This window comes from Papaver somniferum, chromosome 6 (assembly GCF_003573695.1).
Source record: "Papaver somniferum cultivar HN1 chromosome 6, ASM357369v1, whole genome shotgun sequence".
In the NCBI taxonomy this organism is placed as follows: Eukaryota; Viridiplantae; Streptophyta; class Magnoliopsida; order Ranunculales; family Papaveraceae; genus Papaver; species Papaver somniferum.
Window position 1 is genome coordinate 145,827,471 of NC_039363.1, and position 22,716 is coordinate 145,850,186.

A 22,716-nucleotide genomic window follows, 5' to 3' on the forward strand; every position below is an offset into this window, starting at 1 on the left:
GGTCGTTTGAATGGATTTAAATTGGCTAGAATCTTGATTTAAGCCAAACAGATTGAAAAGAAAATTGGCGGGAAAATGTGTTCTTCATGGACAGATTTGATGTTCGAATTTTGGCCGAGAGTTAATGAGATTCAATCGTTGGATTTAGATTCATTGGGCCTCTTAAGGCTAAATAGGTAGGATATGAGTGATTTATTCAATCCAGTTGGGTTGGATAATCACCGGTGATGAAAACAGAGTCGGTAATACACTCGGGGTTCTGTTGAGAAGATTTGGACCTTTGCATTGAGATTGAACCGGTCAAATGGATTGCAATTATCCTGCTACGACTTAACAGGGATGGTATATGAGTTGGAATCGAGAAACAAGGAAAATTTACGTGGATTGAAGGAAACAGGGAACGAAGATATTCTCCGTGATATTTTTGGCGTAAAGAAGTTACAGGAAGATTGTGTTACGTGCAAAATAGGGAATATCTGTTAATGAAAGAAGAGTTTTGATAAGTTTGGAAACAATTGAAACAAGCAAGGAAGTTTACAAGAGAATAATCCCGTAACTTGGACGTGAAGAAGAAGAAAAATATTTTCGAAGATTACCGAGAGATTTGAGGACCTGTTGAGTATATAAGGGCATGTTGAGGTCTTGAGAAGGGGACGAAAACTTTGGGATAAGAAATATAGAGCTAGGAATTGAGAAAAGAGGAGTTTCAGAAAGTTACCTGCTTCTACAAAACTCAAGAACACGAAGATCATAACCTGTCAGAAATAGTTGCAGATGCAGTCTTACATTCAACCGCAGCAGAACAATATCGTATATTGTTTTAGTTGCAGTAGATCTTTCACAACTGAGCTATTCAGCTTGGTGGCTAAACGCCTTTAGCGACTCGAAATCATTGTAAACAGATTTTTATTATTTTTAATACAATGATTAATCAAATTTTCTCCACTATTCGATTCATGAGTAGATAAATTTGTTTTCTAGGGTATTGCTATTTTTGATGCGTAATTATTAGTAATTATTTTCTTTGACATAAATACTCCAATATTGTGCTTTTAAATTATTAAAAAAAATTTCTTTTTTATATGCTTCGTGAAAACTGTTTTGGGTAGTTTAGCTACCGATCTTTTATAAGCAAAGGAAAGTTAGGCCTTAGAATAGAGACGAGAGTCATAAGAAAAGAGCTTGTAATGTTATATCTTCCAAAGCATGAGATTGAGTTCGAAAATTGTTTTGAGTAAATAGGAGTATTTGTCAAAGAAATTGTTATTGAGTTTACAAATATTGGAAGTAGTGGAATCCAAAACCCTAGAATCATCTCTCCTTGATAAAAAAAAATCAATTTTAATTAGTGTTTCTTTAGTTAATATTAAACCAAATCTTTAAAAATAGTCCGAGCAACGAATCTTTTTTTACCACAATCAAAACTATATCAATATCCCATAGTTAGTTCAGTTTCTAATTCTGATTATTCACTAAGTACACCTTGTTGAAATAATCTTTTGGATGTTATTGTTTCTGTAAGATTATACAAGGTGTTTGTCTCGATCCCGTCTTTTATTATATATAAGCCTGAATCAAGAATACAAAACAAAGCTAGGCTAAGTTTGCCTGTGTTAGTGGTGGTCAGGATTTGTCCAGACAAAGATAAATCAAGGGTTGTGGTTCTTTTTACCACCCCATACAACTCGCACGCGTGGAATTAATTCCAATATTATGAATGAAAAATGAATACTCAAGTCAAGATATGGATTTTCAAAAATTATAACGGGGAGGTTCGAACTCATGACCTATTGTTTCATAAGAGTGCCCTCTAACCTGTGTTCCGCCTTGGTTGGAATTAATAGAAAAGATAAATCAACGGTGGTTGTTTGTTCAACTTAAATATCATAATTGCTTTATTAACTAGTGTTTCATTAATTGCACATAATAAATAATCTATTCATTATAAAGTGTTTTATTAATTAGTGTTTCACTAATTGTTCATAATAAATGACTAATCATTTTTTAATTATAAATGTTTTCTTAATTAATTATAATATTTATTTCTATTAATAAGTAATTTTGATAAATAATATCAATAGACATTTTTGGCGACAATGAGTAGTAGAAGAGGTGGAGGCCGAAAGATTAGTGGTGGCTAAGGGCGGAGCCAAGCACAATTATATTTATTTTTGTTCTTTTATCGTAAAATGGGATACAAAGTCGATTTTTGTTCTCCCTCTTTCCTCAAAATCCTAGCTCCGCCACTGGTTTGTGGTGGAAGAAGTAGTGACGGTGAGTGTTGGTGAGTAGTGATTGAAAATATTAATTTTATGTTGTCGTTACAACATCGATAACATCGTAGTGTGGAAGATGTGGTTGGTTATTTTTACCACTTTTGATAAATGAAGGTACCATATATTTCAGGGATGATATCATAAAAGACAACATTTTCATGATCGTAGTTGGATCACCCAAATGGTACCCCTATTATCTTTGGTACTATATCGTATAAATCATGATTTTTTAATGTTAAAATAAAATTGATTGCAATACAAAAAAGAATACATACACGGGAAAAAAAAAACCTAATCGATTGACGACATTTTGTTCAATCTAAACCTCGTACATGGCATTTGTGATTGAAAATTAGAATTGCGTCCAACAACCTACATGGGGTGGGCGGCAGTGATGGTGGTAGTGGTGGAGTCAAAAATTGACATTGAGGAGGCCTACTTTAAAGTATTATGCTAATTTCGTAACGCCACAAAATATGTAACGTTATATTATAAAGTATAAAACGTGGTTGATCACTCTAATGTTAAATTAAATTCGATAAAACACATGTCCATTTTAAAAAATTGGTGCAATCAATTGCCATGTTATGTAATAACTAAACGAACGACACGAATCAAGATCAGAAAATATGAAATTATTTATTATCGATTTGTCTATGTAAAGAGTGGTCAGGATTTGTCCTTGTCAAAGATAAATTTACCGCTAGGGTTTGTTCAACTTAACCATTTTTAAATGTTTTATTAATTAGTGTCTCATTAATTGTTCATAATTATTAATTAAATTTTTATTATAAATGTTCCTTTAATAATCTAACATAAATACATAATTTTATTAATAAATAATTTTACTAAAAACTATATTAAATCTAATGGTGGTAGTGGAAGTAGGGTTAGTATAAACGGTGGCGGGTGTTTGTGAATGGTGGAGGCGGTAACATTACTATTGGTGGAAGAAATAGTGGTGGTGGATAGTTTTTATGGTGGTGGGTGTTGATAATAGTAGTGGATAATAATAGTTTTTTCTTTTTAGTGAGTTTTATTGACCGAGTAAAAAAAAATCTTCACAAAACAAGCAACATTGTATTGTGAAAGATGTAATTGGTTGTTTTTAGCACGATTGATAAGGACAAAAACCAAATATTTCGAGGATGATACCGGAACGTATAAGACAATATGATCATGACTGTTGGATCACCGAAACGGTATATGTATTATACAAAGGCAATTGGTGTACCCGCGTAAGAGAACATTATCGCTCTCTCAAGTACTATTACATTATTTTTCTTGAAAGACCATCAATGTCGAGTTGTTTCGCGACAACTACCTACAAAGACAACAACTTTCACTCAATTCCCGATATAAAACCTTATTGACCGGAAAATGTATTTGCATTCTAAAATATTTGTTTGAAAATTATGTTTGTTCATTAAAATCATCATAAAAAACTCTAAATCATAAATCTAAATTTCTCCTCCGATGTTTATAGAATATTTTTTATATTTTACATTCTCAAAATCATGCGACCTCTTGATTACAAATCAACAACATCAAATTACGGATCAATATGTATAGGTTTCATTCACTGGGTTAGAAGTTATAGTAGATACAGATGGGTAGATCACACAAAGCAGAACATGACTGAGAATACTTCAATGATTTGGTCAAGAAATAAGGTCAAAAATTTAAGATTAACTTTCTACAGGACTAATTAGATCGGATTCGATAGGAGCCGACTAAAATCTGGATTAATAATAGTTTCCACGTAAGACAATTGCAAAACATAGTTTGGCTAACTCTGCCTATGTAAAGAGTGGTCAAGATTTTTCCTTCCTCAATTGCTATGTTATGTGAGAAGAAGGTGATATCTAAGATTGAGGTACAATTCAAATCTATTAGATTCATACCATTTACAACTGGACGCCTTGAAAAAAATTGACGTGTTGTTATTATTATTACAGGTAAGGGATACATTGACCACACTTGCGCAAATATCTCACTTCGCAAATGATTGGTGTTGCATGTATTGTCTAGAATGCAACGAGGAATTTGAGGAAACAAGGCACCAGACGTAGTGCCCGGAGTATTTTGGATATAGTAACTTAGAACCGATGTAATACATATGTTCTTTTTTTCTTAGTTTTTCCACAATCTATTTATTTAAGAAAGATGAACATTGCAAATACATAACATCAACAAAAATTAGATACATTGCGTTTGACAATAGTGGATACTGATGGTCTGGAAACGGAAAAAGAAAGGATTTGTTGTAGAAGAATTGTTGGGATATACAACGGATTACTTGATACGAATGAAAGAGGTGTAACTATTTCGATTCTGAAATCACATAAAGTTCACAGTAGAAGATGACATCAAGTTTAAAGTTAGTAACAAACATAATATGGCTAACTAAAATGTTAAAAACAAACAGGATATATAAACTTAGAAATCCGTGGGACTTGAAGAGGCCGATTTTGAAAACTATAATTTAGAAAGCAACGATCCACAATACCATAATTATTTTTTATAAATATTCAACGTAGAAGATGTCAACTTTTGGTAAAGGATCTATTGACAACCTATTAATTTGAAATAGGATCAGGGAGTACAATATGTGTTCAAGGTTCTTTATGAGGTAATTTGTCGCCAGATTGTATTCCAAGTGAAGGTAGGAACATATGGAAGTGACAAAATGTCCAAGACTTTTGAAGTTACCAAAGCCTTCGTTAAGACGAACTTTTGGGCACAATACTTTGTTGAAGATTTAATGACAGAGGTTCGCATATATACAATCCCATCGAAAAGGTAATGGGTACACATTTTAAATATTGTCATCTAATGGGTGTTGAAAAATTACAGGAAAACCATGTCACATTGGAGAGTTTGTATCATCAGTTCGATGCAAAAAAATACTACTCTCTGCCTATTTGGAGGATCGACAACATCACCATCATAGATGAGTCAGCTGGAGCAAAATAGGGGCATGGGGAGACTTTTATGGACGATACTGATTAGTTGATTTCACTGAGATGAGCGCTGCTGACGACAGATTTCCAAAAAATATTTAAACTTCCATGTTCATGTAGAGCATTATCTCATTATAAGCAATGAACCTAAATAAAAAAGTGTCTGGAAGTTAAGATTATATTTCTTTCGTTTGAGCAAATCTCCGGCGGTAAAATATTAAAGGAAAAAAACAAGAAAAAAATAGAGGAAAATCCCAACTATTTTTATGACAAACCCATATTAAATCATAAGGAGTTGATAAGTATTCAGGACACAAATTATACGATATATTAAAAATGAACCAACATCATGAACCGTGCCGTTACAGCACAGGTTAAGGGCTAGTCATTAGTACAAAGCAAAGCTAGGCTAAGTTTGCCTGTGTTAGTGGTGGTCAGGATTTGTCCTGACAAAGATAAATCAAGGGCTGATGTTCTCCCTGCCACACCATACAACTCGCACGTGTGGCGTAGATTCCATTATACTCGAACCATTATATCGTCCTCCAATTGAAAGATGGATGCCCATTACCTCCATTAAGGAAGGGAGACGGTGGTGACAGCGAAATACCATTGGGTTGGTGTCATAGGTTCGAAGAAAGATTTCAAATGTGGGATGCATTACATATTTCGAGGGATGGTCCTTGTGTACTAATGAGTTCTGATGAGGATGACTATAAGTAAATGTGGTGTGAAGGTTAGTGATAACAATGTTTTTTGTAGGGTGGTGCTTAAAATGATAATATGATAACAATGTGGTGTGAACCTATGTATTTTGAATCACTCATTATATATAATTATGTGTTTGCTATGATAATATTATAAAAATGTGGTTATTTAAAGGTATTTACGGCCAGGTAATACGCTGACACGACCCAGTTGTAATGACCCAAGTGAGCTATTCGCATACTTACGACTGAAGACCCTAACCGAAAACCCAATAACGGCTAGGAATCCTACTCGTATACCTGGGTACTGTCAGATTTACGGCTGGTAATCCTGGACGTAAATTTTCCTGAATTGTCAGTTTCAGATTTTACTCTGTTACGACTGATACACCTATCCATAAAACAAATTTCGTCTAGGATTCCTGCCCGTTATTCTTAGTACTGTCAGCTTAACGGCTGGTAATCCTAGCCGTTAATCAGACTTACGGCTGGTAATCTTGGCCGTAAATTATCCTGAAATGTCAGTTTCAAGTTTTACTTTGTTACGGTTGAGACACCTATCCGTAAAAAAAAATTCGGCAGGTAATCAAAACACTAGTATCTATTCATTCAAGGTTAAGTCTGCATAATGAAAAGTAAGTCCGAAAATGAATCACCCAAATCCATAACCTAAAACATGCTAAAAGTATGCATAAAAATAAGCTGGGATGACTTAAACAAGTACATAACCTACAATCATCCACTACGACCAACAATCGAAGGAACATCCTCAGAAGATGATGACGAACTGTCGGGAGTTTGGGAAAGACTAATCCAATCATCCTCGTCGTCAGTATATAGATCATCCATCATTGGATTATGTAACTCCTGAAGCCTGAGAAACAGTGTTTTTTGTTGGTCGCAATCCAAATATAAGACCTCCTCAATGTTATGTTGCAGTCTCCTGGCTATCCACTTAGCTCGCTTAACCATCATCGTAGCAATGTCACAAATTGGAAGTTCATGGGCTTCTTTTTCCTTTTCAAGGTTCCTAAAAATGGTGGAAAACAAATCAGAGTTATAAAATTACGGTTAGGAACTAACAAAAACCCATCTGTGGTAAACAATATCGGATGGGATGACTGAGACATCCTAACCTTAAATAAAGTCTCGGCTATAAACAATGTACACGACCTAGCCGTTTACAAAATTACGGCTGGGAAGTTTGACCCTACCTAACCGTAATTACTAAATTTTCTAGGAAACATGGATAACGGTTAGGATATTTCCAGCCGAAAACAGTCAACTATAAAAAACCAGATAACACATGAATTTTTACGGTTGGGAATGTCCCATCCGTGTAACATATAACGGTTGGGATATCAAAATTTCCTAACCGTTTAAGAGGTTAACGGCTGGGAGTTCGTGAAGTCTCGACGGTTAGGTTGCAATGACGGCCAGGACGATATGATATCCCAGCCGTAAACCCTTCAGAAATGAAATTTGAAATACCCTAAAATCATCAATCGAACCTATTTTTTCAATCTAATGATAAAATAACTGGTGGGTTTTTCGATTCTTACCTTGTATGAGTCATTTGTGGAGGATTTGCAGGTGTTTGAACAGATTGGTTCACCACTAGGTATTTAGTGTTTGGAGAGATTGGTTCACCACATCTCCATTAAAAGTAACATCAATAACTTGCCTTGTTTCAGAACCAGGGTTCAATCGACCGGATCTTGTCACTCTCGGTCTTGCTGCCATCTAGAGAATCAATGGAGAATAAAAAGTTTTTGATTTTGGTTTTTGAGAGTTTTTGGGAAGATGAAGGAGAATATAAATGGAGTAGAGGGTTAAAACTAGGATTAGGTTTCGATTTAATTTTTTTAGAGGAGAGCGTAAATCATACTTTTAATTCACTTGAACCTCCCCCATCTAGTGTTTGCCTCCCCAAAGAATTTAAGCCCCCAAAATGGTCAAAAGACCGAGACTTTTTAAGCCCCAATAATAGGATTCTTCTGAAACCCTTGCCGTAATTGTGTTGCCTAGATTATTTGAATGATAAGAAAGTGCCAGAAAAAATAGCAATAGAGGTGATATTCCTTCAATGAACAAAAAATATACATGTGTTTTTCATGGACCAGGCCTATTTCCCTTTTATGTTCATGTGTCATTGACTATCCTTCATGGTTATAGTGCAGGGGGCAAGAAAACATGTATTTTTAATGATATAAGGATAATGAATTCGATAATTATTAAATATTGAATTCAATATCCAGATAAAAATTATGCCCGTGTCACAGTCTTAAGTACAAAACACAGTTCGGCTAAGTTAGCCTGTGTTAGTGGTGGTCCAGATTTGACTTCAAAAAGATAAATGTACGGCTGTGGTTCTCCTGAACACACCTTCATCTCGCACGTGTAAGTGGTGGCCAATATTTCATCTCCCAATTGATAAATATATGGCTATAATTTCTCTCATAAAACTAATATTTAATGACTCATTAATGAAAATCTAATATAATAAATATATTAAATGATTAATGTAATAAATACCTAACTAATTAGTGTTCCACACTAATTGATGATATTAAATGATTTGTTAATTGCTCATAATAATATTTGTTCACTAATTGTTCATAATAAATAATAAGAGACATGATTTTGAAGAACAAACTACTGAAACTTGATTAAAAGACATGCATGCATGATTGAATTCTAGGTACGAAAGAAATAACCTTAATGGACTGCAAATGAAACCCTCTATGTGTCTCCCGGAAAAAAAAAGCACAACTGCAACTGAAGACAACCCAATCAACACTAAGCTGGCTCTAATTTTTAAAATGAAATGCTCAGATTCTTAATGAAAAACAAACCAAATCCCAAACCAAAAGCCAACAAATCAAAATAAATTTGGTGATTCAAACATGTTTGGCTTTCACAGATGCTTCCAATGAATTTGAGACATCGGTGAAATCTATCACAAACTGTGAATAAAAAACCGAAGTCCATAAGAATGAGATTTGAATGATAAGCAAATGTGGTTTTAGTGATTCCACTAAAATCAACACAGATTGAAATGACTCATGTTGTCGATTTTCTGCAATGATACCGACCCATAAGTTCAATATAATCTCCAACTGATGTTCTTATTCAAATTGTTATTGTAGGACAATGTAACACCTTGGTGCCAAGTGAAATTCAAGTGGTAACAATTAAAATCAAAGATTCAACTAGCACAATCTAAGTTTCATATAAAAAAAAATGAGAAGAAACCCTTAACATCAAAATTGAGAAGGAAATATATAACGGTCCAGTTCATTTTCAAGGGTTTGGGCTTATGTTTACTTCTTCTTAGGAGATGATTAGAAAAAAAAGATGAGAAACCATGACACTATTTTTGAAGTTGAGAAAAAGAAGGATTTTATTGGACACCAAAAAACCACAAGAAAATGATTTTTTGTACCCAAAATTCTCAATTAAATTAACCACGAGAGAACCCATGATTAATTTAATCGGAATACACAATCAAATTAAACACAAAAGTGATCAATTTAATTGGAAATTCTCGACATAAGAGAACTTACAGAGCTATGACTAAGTTCACCACTACGACTAAGTTCACCATAAACGAATGATAAACCCAACCGTTCATGCTCAACACAAGAAAAACTTATGGAGCATTGCAGTATACACATAAGATATGGATCAAGGAAAGATCAATACTGCGAATTAATTGTAACCGGTTCAATTTCTCACATCTCTCTTGATTCCCCTTTTTTGTCATGGTTTCTGTTTCTGTCATTATTTCTCCCCTACCTCATGGGATTATGCAAATCTACGCGTGAATTAATTGTAATCATTTCATTTTCTCACATCTCTCTTTATTCCCCTTTTTTGTCATGATTTCTGTTTTTGTCATTTCTCCCCAACTTCATGTAATTGTACATGCTTGAGACATAGTTCATGATAATAGGTAAAGAGACGAGAAAAGAAATGGATGAAAAATTAAATATTATTATAAATTTTAGGAAAATGAATAAACACAAATCTATGCAAATTGGGAACCCAACAATTTATATCAAAGAGAAAAATTAAATTTTATGCTAACAGATTTTGCAAGATTAATCTAATTGATTTTAAAGTAGTTTTAGGTGTTTTTAGTTTTACAAGTTTGGTGAATGACCTTTGATGATATCTTTTTGAAGTAGTGAATGAAGTAATGTTCTACTGCCCATATGATTTGCTCTAAGGATTAACTATGTTTGTCCCAAAGGGTTGTATGACTTACTTACACAATATTAAAAGATTCGAGGATAAGGACATGTTTATTAACCAACTACTAAAAACATTTAGACCTGGATCGAACGTTTGATTCTTCTCAGACAATTACGAAATGTATGAATCAATAGATACATTTGAAACACATATCCTTGCCCGTGCCGTTACGACACGGGTTGAGACCTAGTATGTTGATAAAAAAAGATTGTGGTGTACTCGGTACCCTCATCATTTCATTATTCTGCTATAAATTAGTTTTTCTTCCGTTGGAAACAACAGATATTGTTTCCAATGTAAAGAATTACTACTTTCAATGCAATAAAACAAATAAAACTTTTTTCGAATGCAAATGATTGATGTTTTAGTGAACCTTAACATGTATACGGGAATAAAGTTAACAAGACCCATTGTCTCTGTCTTCTCTGGGAGAATTATTAAAATACCTTTATATAGCTCTGCCTTTCAAAAGTACTCCTTGATCTCAATTTAAAAGATACTCCCACACCTTGTACAAGCCTTGTTTCTGTTTTAGAAGATTATTATATAACCATCTATATATAACCATCCACATTAAATGTTAAAAAAAAGATTCTCTTGCTCTCACGCTTTCTCTATCTCTTGTTAACAAATATATTAAAAAATATATCTAGAAATACAAAATTGATTACATTATACGTACAAAAAAAATAAACATGAATGAAACAAAGAAACCAAAGGAAAAAAAAAATGATAATACAAATACTACTACTCTACAAGAAAAAAGAAAAAAAGTTAAAAATAACAAGGAAAAAATAAAACCTCAATGCAATATAAATTGTATCAACATAATTTTAATTATCTGAATAATTTTAGTTATATTATCATTAGTACTATTACATCAATGATCCATATAAGGTTTCAAAAATATGAAACCCAATTAGTAAAGACCCAACATAGATTGGTCCCAAGCATTTGATCAAAAAACGAGAAAGGAGTACAAGAACCCATTAAGATGAGGCTTCATAAGTTTTATTTCCTCATTTATACTCAGATAAAGACTAAAAACCGAACTTAGATAGTACCACCATTAACTCGCTTTGGAGTTCTTATAATTAATCCATAGATGTAAAACGGAATCGCATTATACTTGGATGAAGAAGATTAATTTCATTGCCTTCCTATCAATGCTCTGAAATTTTTGTACGCATGGCGCAAAAGCATTAGCCTGTACCGGTCCACATTAGTCACAAGTTTGTAAACTTGATTAGCTCTTCTCATGCAAACTAACCAATAATTTATATGCGGACAATGAAAAGGGTGGAGATTTCCATATGATTCCCTTATCGTGTCTGCAATTACTTCGTTACTTGCACCATCAACATCTACTCCTTCCAATAAGCGTGTAAAATCATATTGTTGTAAAGGATTATATTTCTTTTCTCTCCTAATTGTACAAAATTCAACCTATATCGGAGTCCACCTCCAACTCTTATATCCAAATATTGTGTGTGAAGCTTTTAATAAAACACGAGATACCTATCCCCTTTTGTTTCAATTACATTTGTAAATACATCATTAAACAAAAATATTAATTTATTTTTTCAATACTTTTTACTGTTTTATTTTATATGGTCTCTTAAATTCTCATCATTTGGTTACTAGTATAATCTATTCTAGATGTAAGTTTACAATGGGATATTAGAATTAAATTATTGAGTATATTTATTGAATTACAAAATAATTTGGATAAATAAGATTGAAGGATTTCATTGTGATTTTATATACATATTCAAAACCCATGAGATAGAGATATTCGTAGGTTTTGATTAGGTTGAACAATCAAGATCACGGAAATACAATTAGACCCAGTTATGGTGATTTATGTAACAACAAATCATAGATAATATTATTTTTATAATCAGTTTCCTTGTTATAAGTTTTTCATATGTTTATCCCTGTTTTTTTTTTTACTTTTCCACTTAATTTGTAAGTTTTTATTGGGTCGAGCACCAGTTTTGATGATTCTTATAATAACAAATCATAGACAGATGTTACCTTTATTGGTTTCTTCAATCTAAGTTTTTATGTGTTTGTTTTTCATTGTTTTTCTGTTTTAGTTAATTCGTGGGTTTTGATTCGGCTGTCCAACCAAGATCACCTCTAGGTCGAGATTATATTTAATATATATATCGTGATTCTTAGATATACTAATCCTGATAGATGTTACTTTTAACAGTTTTCTTTGTTATAAGTTTTTCATGTGTTTGTTTTTTATTGTTATTTTTTATTGTTTTGAGTTTTTGGTAATTTGTTGGTTTTAATTTGGGTGATATACTATAGTTAGCACAAACTGATATCAAGAACAATATACTTGAGTAACCTTTTGTTCTAAAAGAACGCAATGAATAAATAACTTGAATTATCATTCAAATAATCCTTTTACAAGCTTCCATTACTCATTTACAATACTGCTAACTCTAACTAATCCGATGAATCACTAATCGACACATGCCAAGTAACATCTTATTAAATTTTAGCGGTTTTTGTTTTAGTAGATTTACACGAGATGTGTCTGTACAGGTTGATATCAAAACCATAATTCTTTTAATAATTTTGACACCATTTTTTTATATAAAATTCAAAAGATAATGAATTTGAAACTATCGTTTTATATTCTTTTTACATGTTTTTATATTCATATCAAAAATAAGCATACTGAAAATTAACAATTGAAATAAAAATTAATTAATAACGAGTCTTGTTATCTTGGAATACATCGATTTTTTATCACGAATATAGAGCATTATTTCAAGCAACAAGCATCGAATTCGTTAGCTTTTAAATTTTATTAAAAAATTGATTTTGTGATCATGATACAAATCTGAGAACCATGTCAACAGACCTCAAAAATAATATTAGTGCCTAGTGGATGAAATCTATGTATGTATGTATGTATGTATATAGTATATTTATTTATATCTTCTTTTATTTATTTCGTTATATCCTCATCCTACTGTTATTAACTCAAAATTGATCCAACACTACTTTGCGGTTTCAATTTTTTTTTTTTTTTTTGAAATCTCCCACAGTTGTTAGCATATAACTGATTTGATACTATTTTTTTATTTTCGTTTTGATTTGACATTACTTATACTAATTTTAGATTTCTTAAACCTTTTTGTTTTCTATCACTATTTCTTTTATATCATATCACTTCTGGTTGTTGTCGATACAATCTAGGATATGTTATATCTTGAAAATGACTGGTCTGTGTAAAAAGAAAAGTTAGGGTTTCATAATAGTTTTTTTCTTTAAATTTTTGGTTACAACATTCCACTGATTATTACTTACACTACTTTCAGGTTTTGATTTTTTTTCTTTTCACTACTATGTTGTTCGATTTTTCTTTCTAAACAGCTGATCTACAATTATTAAGCTTACAACTGATCTGGCACTACTGTGTTTTTGATTTTTCTTTTTTAAATCTCCTACGGCTGTTAGCTAAGAACTGTTTTGAGACACAATTTTTTTCTACTATTTCCTTCTTTTTTTCATTTTTTTTTTGAAATCTCCCCGATTGTTAGCATAGAACTGATTTGACACTATATTTTGATTTTCATTTTGATTTGACATTACTTATACTAATTTTAGATTTTTTAAACCTTTTGTTTTCTATCACTATTTTTTTATATCATATCACTGTTGGTTGGTTGTTGTTGATACAATCTAGGATATGTTATATCTCGAAAATGTCTGGTCTGTGTAAAAAGAAAAGTTAGGGTTTCATAATTGTTTTCTTCTTTAAATTTTTGGTTAATTTTTGGTTACAACATCCCACTGATTTGACATTACTTGCACTACTTTCAGGTTTTGATTTTTTTCTTTTTACTACTATGTTGTTCGATTTTCCTTTCTAATCATCCGATCTACAATTATTAAGCTTACAACTGATCTGACGCTATTGCGTTTTTTATGTTTCTTTTTTAAATTTCCTACGGTTGTTAGCTAAGAACTGATTTGATACGCAATTTTTTTTCTACTATTTCCTTCTTTTTTTCAATTTTTTATTTTTTGCCTCATGTTATTCCCAAAATGATTGGTCAAATCATGTGTAAATGATAATAATTAGGGTTTTTTATACTATTAATCTCTTGTCATGTTATTCCCAAAATGATTGGTCAAATCATGTGTAAATGATAATAATTAGGGTTTTTTATACTATTAATCTCTTGTCATTAGTTGTTGATTTCCGTATACGAATCTCCTACAATAATCATGTGTGAATGATAATAATTAGCTAAGAACTGACTTAACAGTTGACACTATCTTTTTTTCCTTTAAATTAAATATTCTTGTGCCGGTTTCAATGTTAAAACTATTGGGCTATATTTGAGGCCCATAATCACAAATATAAATCTTCTTCCGCAAGACCGCAACCATCTTAACTGTGAGTGAACCTCTCTTATCAATGTCTCCTTCTGAAAGTTCCATTCCAAAACCCTGATCAATTTGGAAACAGAGGTTAGTAAAAAAATTAACTTCTAATTTGGTTATATAATAACTAATTATGTTTAGGTATACTATTAGTCACAGAAAGTTATCTTTGATTTGGATTAGGAGAAATTATTCTAGTGGATTAGGAAATGAAATCTTGGATCCAACGAGTGAACTATGTAAAATTATGATTCGTTGCCCTAAAGTAGGGCTAGAAGCTTCTTTAAATGAAAGTGGAATCAAGGTTTCAACAGAAATGGTAGAGGATATCCTTCATAGGTTCGAAAATGGCGGTATGCAAGCTTATAAGTTCTTCGAATGGGCACAAAAGCAAAAATATTATACACATAGTGTTAGTGCTTATCATATTATGATTGGTTCATTAGCAAAGATTAGGCAGTATCAAATCATGTGGGATTTAGTTAATAAAATGCGTGATAAAGGGATTGTGAATGTTGAGACGTTTTCTATTATTATGAGGAAGTATACTAGGGCGAAGAAGGTTGATGAAGCTATTTATACTTTCAATGTTATGGATAAATATGGAATTACACCGAATTTGGCGGCGTTCAATAGTTTATTAAGTGCTTTGTGCAAGTCTAGAAATGTGAGGAAAGCACAAGAGATATTTGAAAGTATGAAAGAAGACAGATTTGTTCCTGACGCGAAGACTTACAGTATATTGTTAGAGGGATGGGGGAAGGCTCCGAATTTACCCAAGGCTAGGGAGATTTTTCGAGAAATGGTCGATACGGGTTGCCAGCCTGACATTGTAACTTACGGGATTATGGTTGATGTTCTCTGCAAGGCGGGTAGGGTTGATGAAGCTGTTGGAGTTGTCAAGGATATGGATTCTGTAGGGTGTAAGCCAAGTACATATATTTATACTGTCCTGGTTCATACTTATGGGATAGACAACAGGATTGGAGATGCGGTGGATACATTTTTGGATATGGAGAAGAATGGAGTAGCTGCTGATGTTACCGTATATAATGCTTTGATAGGTGCTTTCTGTAAAGTGAACAGGTTCAAGAATGTCCCTAGGGTTTTGGAAGAGATGGACCGCAAGGGGGTTGTACCTAATTCCCGCACAACCAACATTATTCTCAACAGCTTGATAAGACGCGGGGAGACTGATGAGGCTTTTAGTGTCTTCCGAAGAATGATGAAAGTATGTGATCCTGATGCTGATTCTTATACAATGATGATAAAGATGTTCTGCGATAATGGTGAGTTGGATAAGGCTTTGAAAGTATGGAAGGTCATGAACACAAAGCGGTTCGTTCCTAGCATGCACACTTTCTCTGTACTTATCAATGGGTTGTGTGACAAGGGGGAAGTTTCAAAAGCTTGTGTCTTTATGGAGCAAATGATTGAGAAGGGGATCCAACCCTCAGTTCCGACATTTGGGAAATTAAGACAGTTGCTAATAAAGGAAAATAGAGAAGATGTACTTGAATTTCTTGTTGAGAAAATGAAATTGTTAGTCAAGGATCCGTTATGGGACTGACTAAGATGATAATTCAGTAGCTCATACCCAAGCCTGCTGTTTATACGACTTCCAAAGTGTTAGGGGATTTTGGAATCTCATGACCGGCTTATGAAGAACTAAATGCGGAGCTCTGACAGTGACAACCCAAGACAATTTGGTGCTCTTGCTGTGTCAACCCAGGGACAGTTTCTCCAGAAGCTGGTTATAAGGAGTCAAAGACTCACATTGCTAGTGACTACTCTTTGAAGCACACGGCTATGGTAAAGAGAAAGCCAGGTGAAAATGCAGGAATACAGAGACAGCTCTAGATTCAGGAACTACTGAGCTTCACCGCAGGCATTTGAGGTCTGCTTCTGTTTATGTTCCAAATATCCATTCTTCTGTATTACAGATGTGTCAGGTGGCTAGGCTCCTCAAATAGCATGTTTTGCAGTCTTATGTCATAAATATACCATATCTGATAGGATGGGTCTCCTCGGATTTCTTAAAATCCATGGAAGCTCGGGAAGGGTAGAATTGTTGCTAATATCTTAAGATGATGTGGTAGGAGAGGAGACGCGGGAGGGAGTGAACGTCTGTCTGATGAATTAGTGAAAAATCTTAAATCCAAGAGGCATCAGGTTTTTATTTGTTGGTCAAGTGTAGAAGTTTATGCGAAGTCCCAGGCTTGTTTCTATATTATTTTTGAGGCAGGTTTGACCTGTATACAGTTTCTGGCTTGTCTGAGCGATCTATACTTGAAGGAAAATGATAATATGCAGTAATTCTCAAATTAACAGTTTCTCATCTAAATCAAGACGGAGTAAACTTAACAGCTTCTCATCTGTAATCAAGATGAAGGAAAAATGTGCAGAAGTTCTGGGGATTCTTACATCCATTGCAGGATCACTTTTTAAGATTTTGTAAGTTTGCCACTTTCACCGGTACCACCAAATTTCACTCTTAATATAGGAGTAATCCTTTTTCACCAGTACATGGCTCCCAAATCCATTGCCAAATTATTCCCAATTAGTTAACTGATTCTTATTGAATAATTTCAATTTGGATCTCTATGAATCTTCAGAGACATTGGCTAAAAATAAACTTCAAATACTTGTCTTTTAAGATGTTTAAGATAGATGAACGATAAAAAAACACTAGGCTTTCCAAGATGCGCCTTGGTGTAATCAGTAGATAGGCCAACTTGGCTGATTGAAAATTCAAGTCTAAACAAGTGTTATCAATATCAAATGACCGGTCCAAAGAAAACAATGAGTAAGAAGTATCACTTATATTATTAAGGAGGCACCACAAGTCTAGGATGAAAAAAGAACACAAGCCACAAAAAAAGGAGAAAAGTCTCATACTACACTACTAGAGCAGTCGCTAGAGGGGCTACCCCTAATGATAATCGCGATATAACATCCAATGTTCTCATCTTTGACCGTTTCCTCTTGAAAAAGAGTCGTAATGCCCCAAAACCAGTTGTCTTATTTCCTGTTGTCCTTGCTAGATTGTCTCCCACGCTTACCACCAGCTCGTTTGCTGGAGGATGACGACTTGGGAAGACCACTTCCAGCCCTTGTAGAGGAAACAGGAGGAGGCACACGATGCCCAGGAACCAAAGCAGGGAACCCAACAGCAGGGATTCTGCCAATCACAAGCAGAAAAGCAAAATTAAAAACAAAGTACAGACTGTAGTGAAATTAGATGCATATCACCAATCATTTTTAAATATAACATAAATATGTACGATATAATATAAATGGCTTCCCTAATTTACAAGAAAAGAGTTCTCTGAGCAACACCATCATATTTTAATTTTGTGGACACATCAAGATCCCGTTGCTCTGCATCCCAACCCATTTCCATTAACGAGGGAAACTATATGGTACAACTCGAAGATTGGACAAAAAATATCCATAAGAAGTTCTTATTAAGAATGAATAGACTATGGAAATCCAAAAGGGCCATCATGCTGCTATTAACCTTCCCTTAAGGTATAACCCACTTAAAAATTTGGATTTCAAGGCTCCTTCAGAATACATTGCTCAGAGCACACTCCACTTTTATCCTTAAAATAAACAAACTAAACTCATTTTCAGATCTCAAGGTACTAAAGTCTGCACCTCTAAATCCTCTAAATTCTGCATCTAAGCATGGTGAAGAGAGTACCATCGTACGGTGAACATTGATAGGCTTTAGACTTCATGATAACCAAACTTATCCAGGTACATAAACGTAGAGCAAGCAACAGGTGTAAAAAACTATAAAACCACAACAATAGTTTTGGAGTCTCATAACATGAGTAAAGACGAACAGTAGCAAACCTAATCGTTCTACTTTATAGCATATGTATCCCACAAAAATTTGTCCAACCAATTGTGATTGCCCTAGTGTAGGCTTCCTTTCTTGTTTAGCAAAGCAGCAAACAATAGAATGAACAAGACACACAGGAAAGTTTGGTAGCATACCCAAGAAGAGTACGGCAGACTCCTGCTTGGCGGCCATGGAAGCACCGATTTGTAGGTGGAGATTATGATTCTCCGCGTAACAGCAATGAAGTAAATGCTGCAATCTTCTACATTCGTTTTCGAGATATCTACTTTTCACCTCTAATTCTTTCACATACATCTTTTTCCTCTCCCTTGATCTCAAAGCAGCATCTCTGTTCCTAATTTGTCTGTACATATATAACAACATCATCACCAAAATTAACATTCCCCTCATCACAGCAATTAAAAAAACAAAAATCAAAATTCAAGCTCTTTCGTCTTAATTAACTTTTTAAGAATAATTTAAAAACACTGTTTTTCACCAAAATAAATATTTAACAATAAGAAATTCAATAGTACCTTTTGCGTTTCTTACTGATTGGATCATCCTTGTTCTCTTCTTCTTCATCATCTTCTTTGTCATTAGGACTTCCTTTTTCAACACTATTATCATCAGACACATTGGATTCTGGATTCGAACAATCATCAGGACTTCCCTTCTCACCACTACTATCATCAGATCCATTAGGTTCTGGATTCGAACAATCCCCATCAGAAACCCTAACCTCAACAGCACCAGATGATCCCTCCTCAACAACACCAACCACATCAGCAAGAAGATCAGAAAAGAAAGTATCAGAAATCTCCGAATTCCTCGGATCATCATCAACCACTATTGCTTGTTTATCGTCAAAATCATCGTTCATCAAAAGTTGCTCAACCTCACTCCATGGAGAATCACAAGAATTTGGAATTACTTCATCCTGAGGAAGAGGAAGAAAATCCTTCTCAAACAAATCAAAATCTTCTGAGATATTATCAAAAAGGTTTTCAAAATCGATTTGATCAAGAAATTCTAGTTCTCCATCTACCATTATGAGGATAAAAGAAAACACAAAAAAAAAGAAAATAATCTAAAAGAAACTAAAAATATTTACGGTTTATTTACAAAAATAAATAAATTAGGTTTTTCTTCATAGGAACTTAGAATTGAAGGTGAAGATAAAATTACAGAGGAAAAGAAACGTCTGGATAAATAGTACTCGTTTAATGGAATACGCGTGAAGGGATCCTTCGCAGTTAAGAAAGAGAAAAGTCCAGTCATGGGAAGCGTTGCCATCACTCGACCAATAGAAACGCATAGATTTGCCACGTGATGTTCGATTTTGGGAGGAAAAAGCAGTTCTGGGTTGGGCTACATTACCTTGTCCAGGGCCAGTACTCTTTTTCCTTGTTCAGGTTTTTCCCCTCTGGATTTTCCAGAAGAGGTTTTAACCGGATAATTAACTTAGAATCAGTGTTCTTTGAAAATCGTATTGTATGTGACGAAATGCATGTAAAGTATGAGAGAACATGTGAAGATTTATACCAAGGTTTTGTCCCATTGAGTTTTTTCTTGTCAAAGTCTTAATAAGGCAATTGATTTCGACATAAGTCATCAAGGAGAGGACGACGTTTGAAGAACTAATTCGAAGCACTATATGTGAAGCACTTCATATGAAGTTTTATTGGACCGCATAAGGAGGAGTGTTGTAGGGCCTACATCCCATCTAGATAGTTAGGGTCTACCTTTATTTGGAACGATTTTTTGGCCACTACTTAAAAATAGAGGGGGGCTACTAAGTGATAGGAATATCCACCGTACATTTTAAGGGATGTCCTAAAGATTAGGAGAAGACTAAACTTCCCTCACCCTAGTTAAGGTTATAATTAATCCCAATAACCCACTAATCCAACCATTACCCACTAATCTAGCCCACTAATTAAAACCTAAATAATCCAACTGATTAAAATCAGTTTCAAAAACAAAACTCTTTCTATTCTTTTCCTCTTCTTTTTCTTCGTAGACATCGTCGTTAACCGTCGATTCGAAAAATTTTCATCATCGATTAATCAATCGTTTATAAACGATGTGTACCAAGCAAGCTCCAAGACTTCCAGGATCAAGTCTGGGACTCGCACATATAGCGAATCTCTCATATCAAATTCAAATTGAAAAACAAGTTGAAGCAAAGTTGAGAGACCAAATCAAGCATCCAACATGAACCAAGGAGTCTGATTCGAGTAAAATGCAAATCCGCGGGTAACTTTCTTCATACCCGTTCATTTTTTGTTGAAGAAATTATTAGAAATCATTAAAACCCATTGAAAATGGTAGTTACGGTAGACATTTCGGCTAGGAGAATTTTAGAAAACCCTAGATTTTGGTAACCGAACTTCTAATAGTTCGGTGAAGCAGCCTAATATCTGGTAAATACATAGTTCGGTGAGCTCACAAATAAAAAATTCGTAACCGAACTCATTGTTTCAAAGAAAAAACTGAGTTCGGTTTTGTCGATAAATTTTTTTGGTAACTGAACTTTGGTAATATGTAGTTCGGCTACCTCGCAATTTGTATCAGGTAACCGAACTTTAGTTTGATAATAACCAAATAGTTGGTTCGGTTACCTCACAATTTATACCAGGTAACCAAACTTTTGTCTGATAATAACCAAATGTTGTGTTAACTTCATTGTTTAGTTCTATTTTATTTGATAATACAATATTCTATTCTGTTTAGCTAATACTTTGCTTTTCGTTCATTAGGAACAAAGGAAAAAGATCTAATTCACACCTAGATGAGGATTTCAAAACTCCCACCCCTCGTGGTAGAATACATTTAGATTTCCGAAACCGTGGTGCCAAAAATGCTAAACATGGAGGGGGGTTGTTACTGGAAGTCAATCAAGAGAATGTTCGTAATGTAATCCAAGATGTCAATGAAGAGTTGATGGATAATACAATTGATCATGTCGTTGAAGAAGAAAAAGATGATGAAGAAAAGCAAGGAAATGAAGAGCAAGACAATCAAGAGGATGAAGATGTGGAGGATGAAGAGGAAGAGGCAGAAAAACAAGGACAAGGAAAAGAATGAGAAGAAGAGAAAGAGCCGTGAGAAGAAAGAGAGAAAGAGTCCGAAGAAGAAGAAGGACAAGAGAAAGAGGAGGAAGAGGATGACTCTGAAGAAGATGAAGAGGCTGAAGAACAAGAAATTCGAGAAATTTTTCCTGTTAAAGAGAAGAAGAAGCCGAAGCCTCCTGGTCCTAGATATTCACACATTTCTCCAGATAATTTGTGTTTGTCACCAGTGAGTCCAACTTATGGTACTCCAAATGATGGAGGGGCAACATTGTTTGGCTACAAACACTCATGGGCTGCGAAGATCTATGCGACAAAGGTATTCTTAACTAACAAAACAAAACAAAATTTGGACATGTTTCGTCAAGTATTAATAGTGTGATGTTCTTTTCGTAGGATCATAATGATGCAATTCGTCTTATTCGTCGTCAAAAGGCGGCCAAATGGGATCTTTCTTTGGAGTGTGACGCGTTTCAAGCAAAGGTTAAAGAATGTGTAATATGGAGATCTATTGAGTACGCACGTGTGGAATTTGACGATTTTTCCGTATCCGCATTTCTCGAGAGATATTATCCCGAGACATATACAATGTAAATGCATCTTCCATTTGGCGAGATGGGAATTACTCCCGATGATTGCATGAGAATCACCGGCCTACCTGTGGAAGGTAAATGTCTTCGAGAGGGCTACGAGCCCTCGATGCGTTATGAATCTCTTGAAGCATTGGCTCTAAAGTGTCTAGGATGGGATGCAAGAAAGTCTCAATGTGAGTTTAGATGTGCTATGAAGTCCTCTAAACGTGGCGATGAGTATAATCCAAAAGACGAACATGGAGCCTTGAAGAAGATGGTCAAGAAATTTAAGTTGGTAAAGTTGAAGAAAGCATTTGAAGGGGCGGCTAAGAAGGTAAAGAATGGAAAGTTGGCGATGGACGAGGAGACGCTTAACCCCTCAGTCACTGCTTATTGGTTATATCAGCTAGAAACTTTTATTTTTCCCGATACTTCTGGAAATAGGGTGGATGCACATTATCTACAGATTTTGGAGGACCTCAATGAGATGAACAACTGCTCTTAGGCCACTGGGGCGCTTGCATTTGTTTTATGAGAGATGAGAAAAGGGTAGAGGATTAATACAACTCAAATTAGAGGTTACTTAACTCTTATTCAGGTG

General features: G+C 34.2%; 2 protein-coding genes across 2 annotated transcripts; one reads left to right on the forward strand and one right to left on the reverse strand.

Annotated features, from left to right (window-relative positions):
• The first annotated feature begins 14,647 nt into the window (after positions 1-14,647).
• Positions 14,648-17,133, forward strand: LOC113289697 (pentatricopeptide repeat-containing protein At1g77360, mitochondrial-like). The gene has a single exon (XM_026539029.1). It carries the CDS (start codon positions 14,753-14,755, stop codon positions 16,187-16,189), a length of 1,437 nt encoding a protein of 478 aa, XP_026394814.1. The 5' UTR covers positions 14,648-14,752; the 3' UTR covers positions 16,190-17,133.
• Positions 17,134-17,348: 215 nt separating this feature from the next.
• Positions 17,349-19,654, reverse strand: LOC113289698 (bZIP transcription factor 60-like). Its single transcript, XM_026539030.1, has 3 exons — positions 19,006-19,654; positions 18,625-18,833; positions 17,349-17,800 (listed from the first exon to the last, which is right to left on the reverse strand). Exons 1-3 carry the CDS (start codon positions 19,518-19,520, stop codon positions 17,517-17,519), a joined length of 1,008 nt encoding a protein of 335 aa, XP_026394815.1. The 5' UTR covers positions 19,521-19,654; the 3' UTR covers positions 17,349-17,516.
• Positions 19,655-22,716: the final 3,062 nt, after the last annotated feature.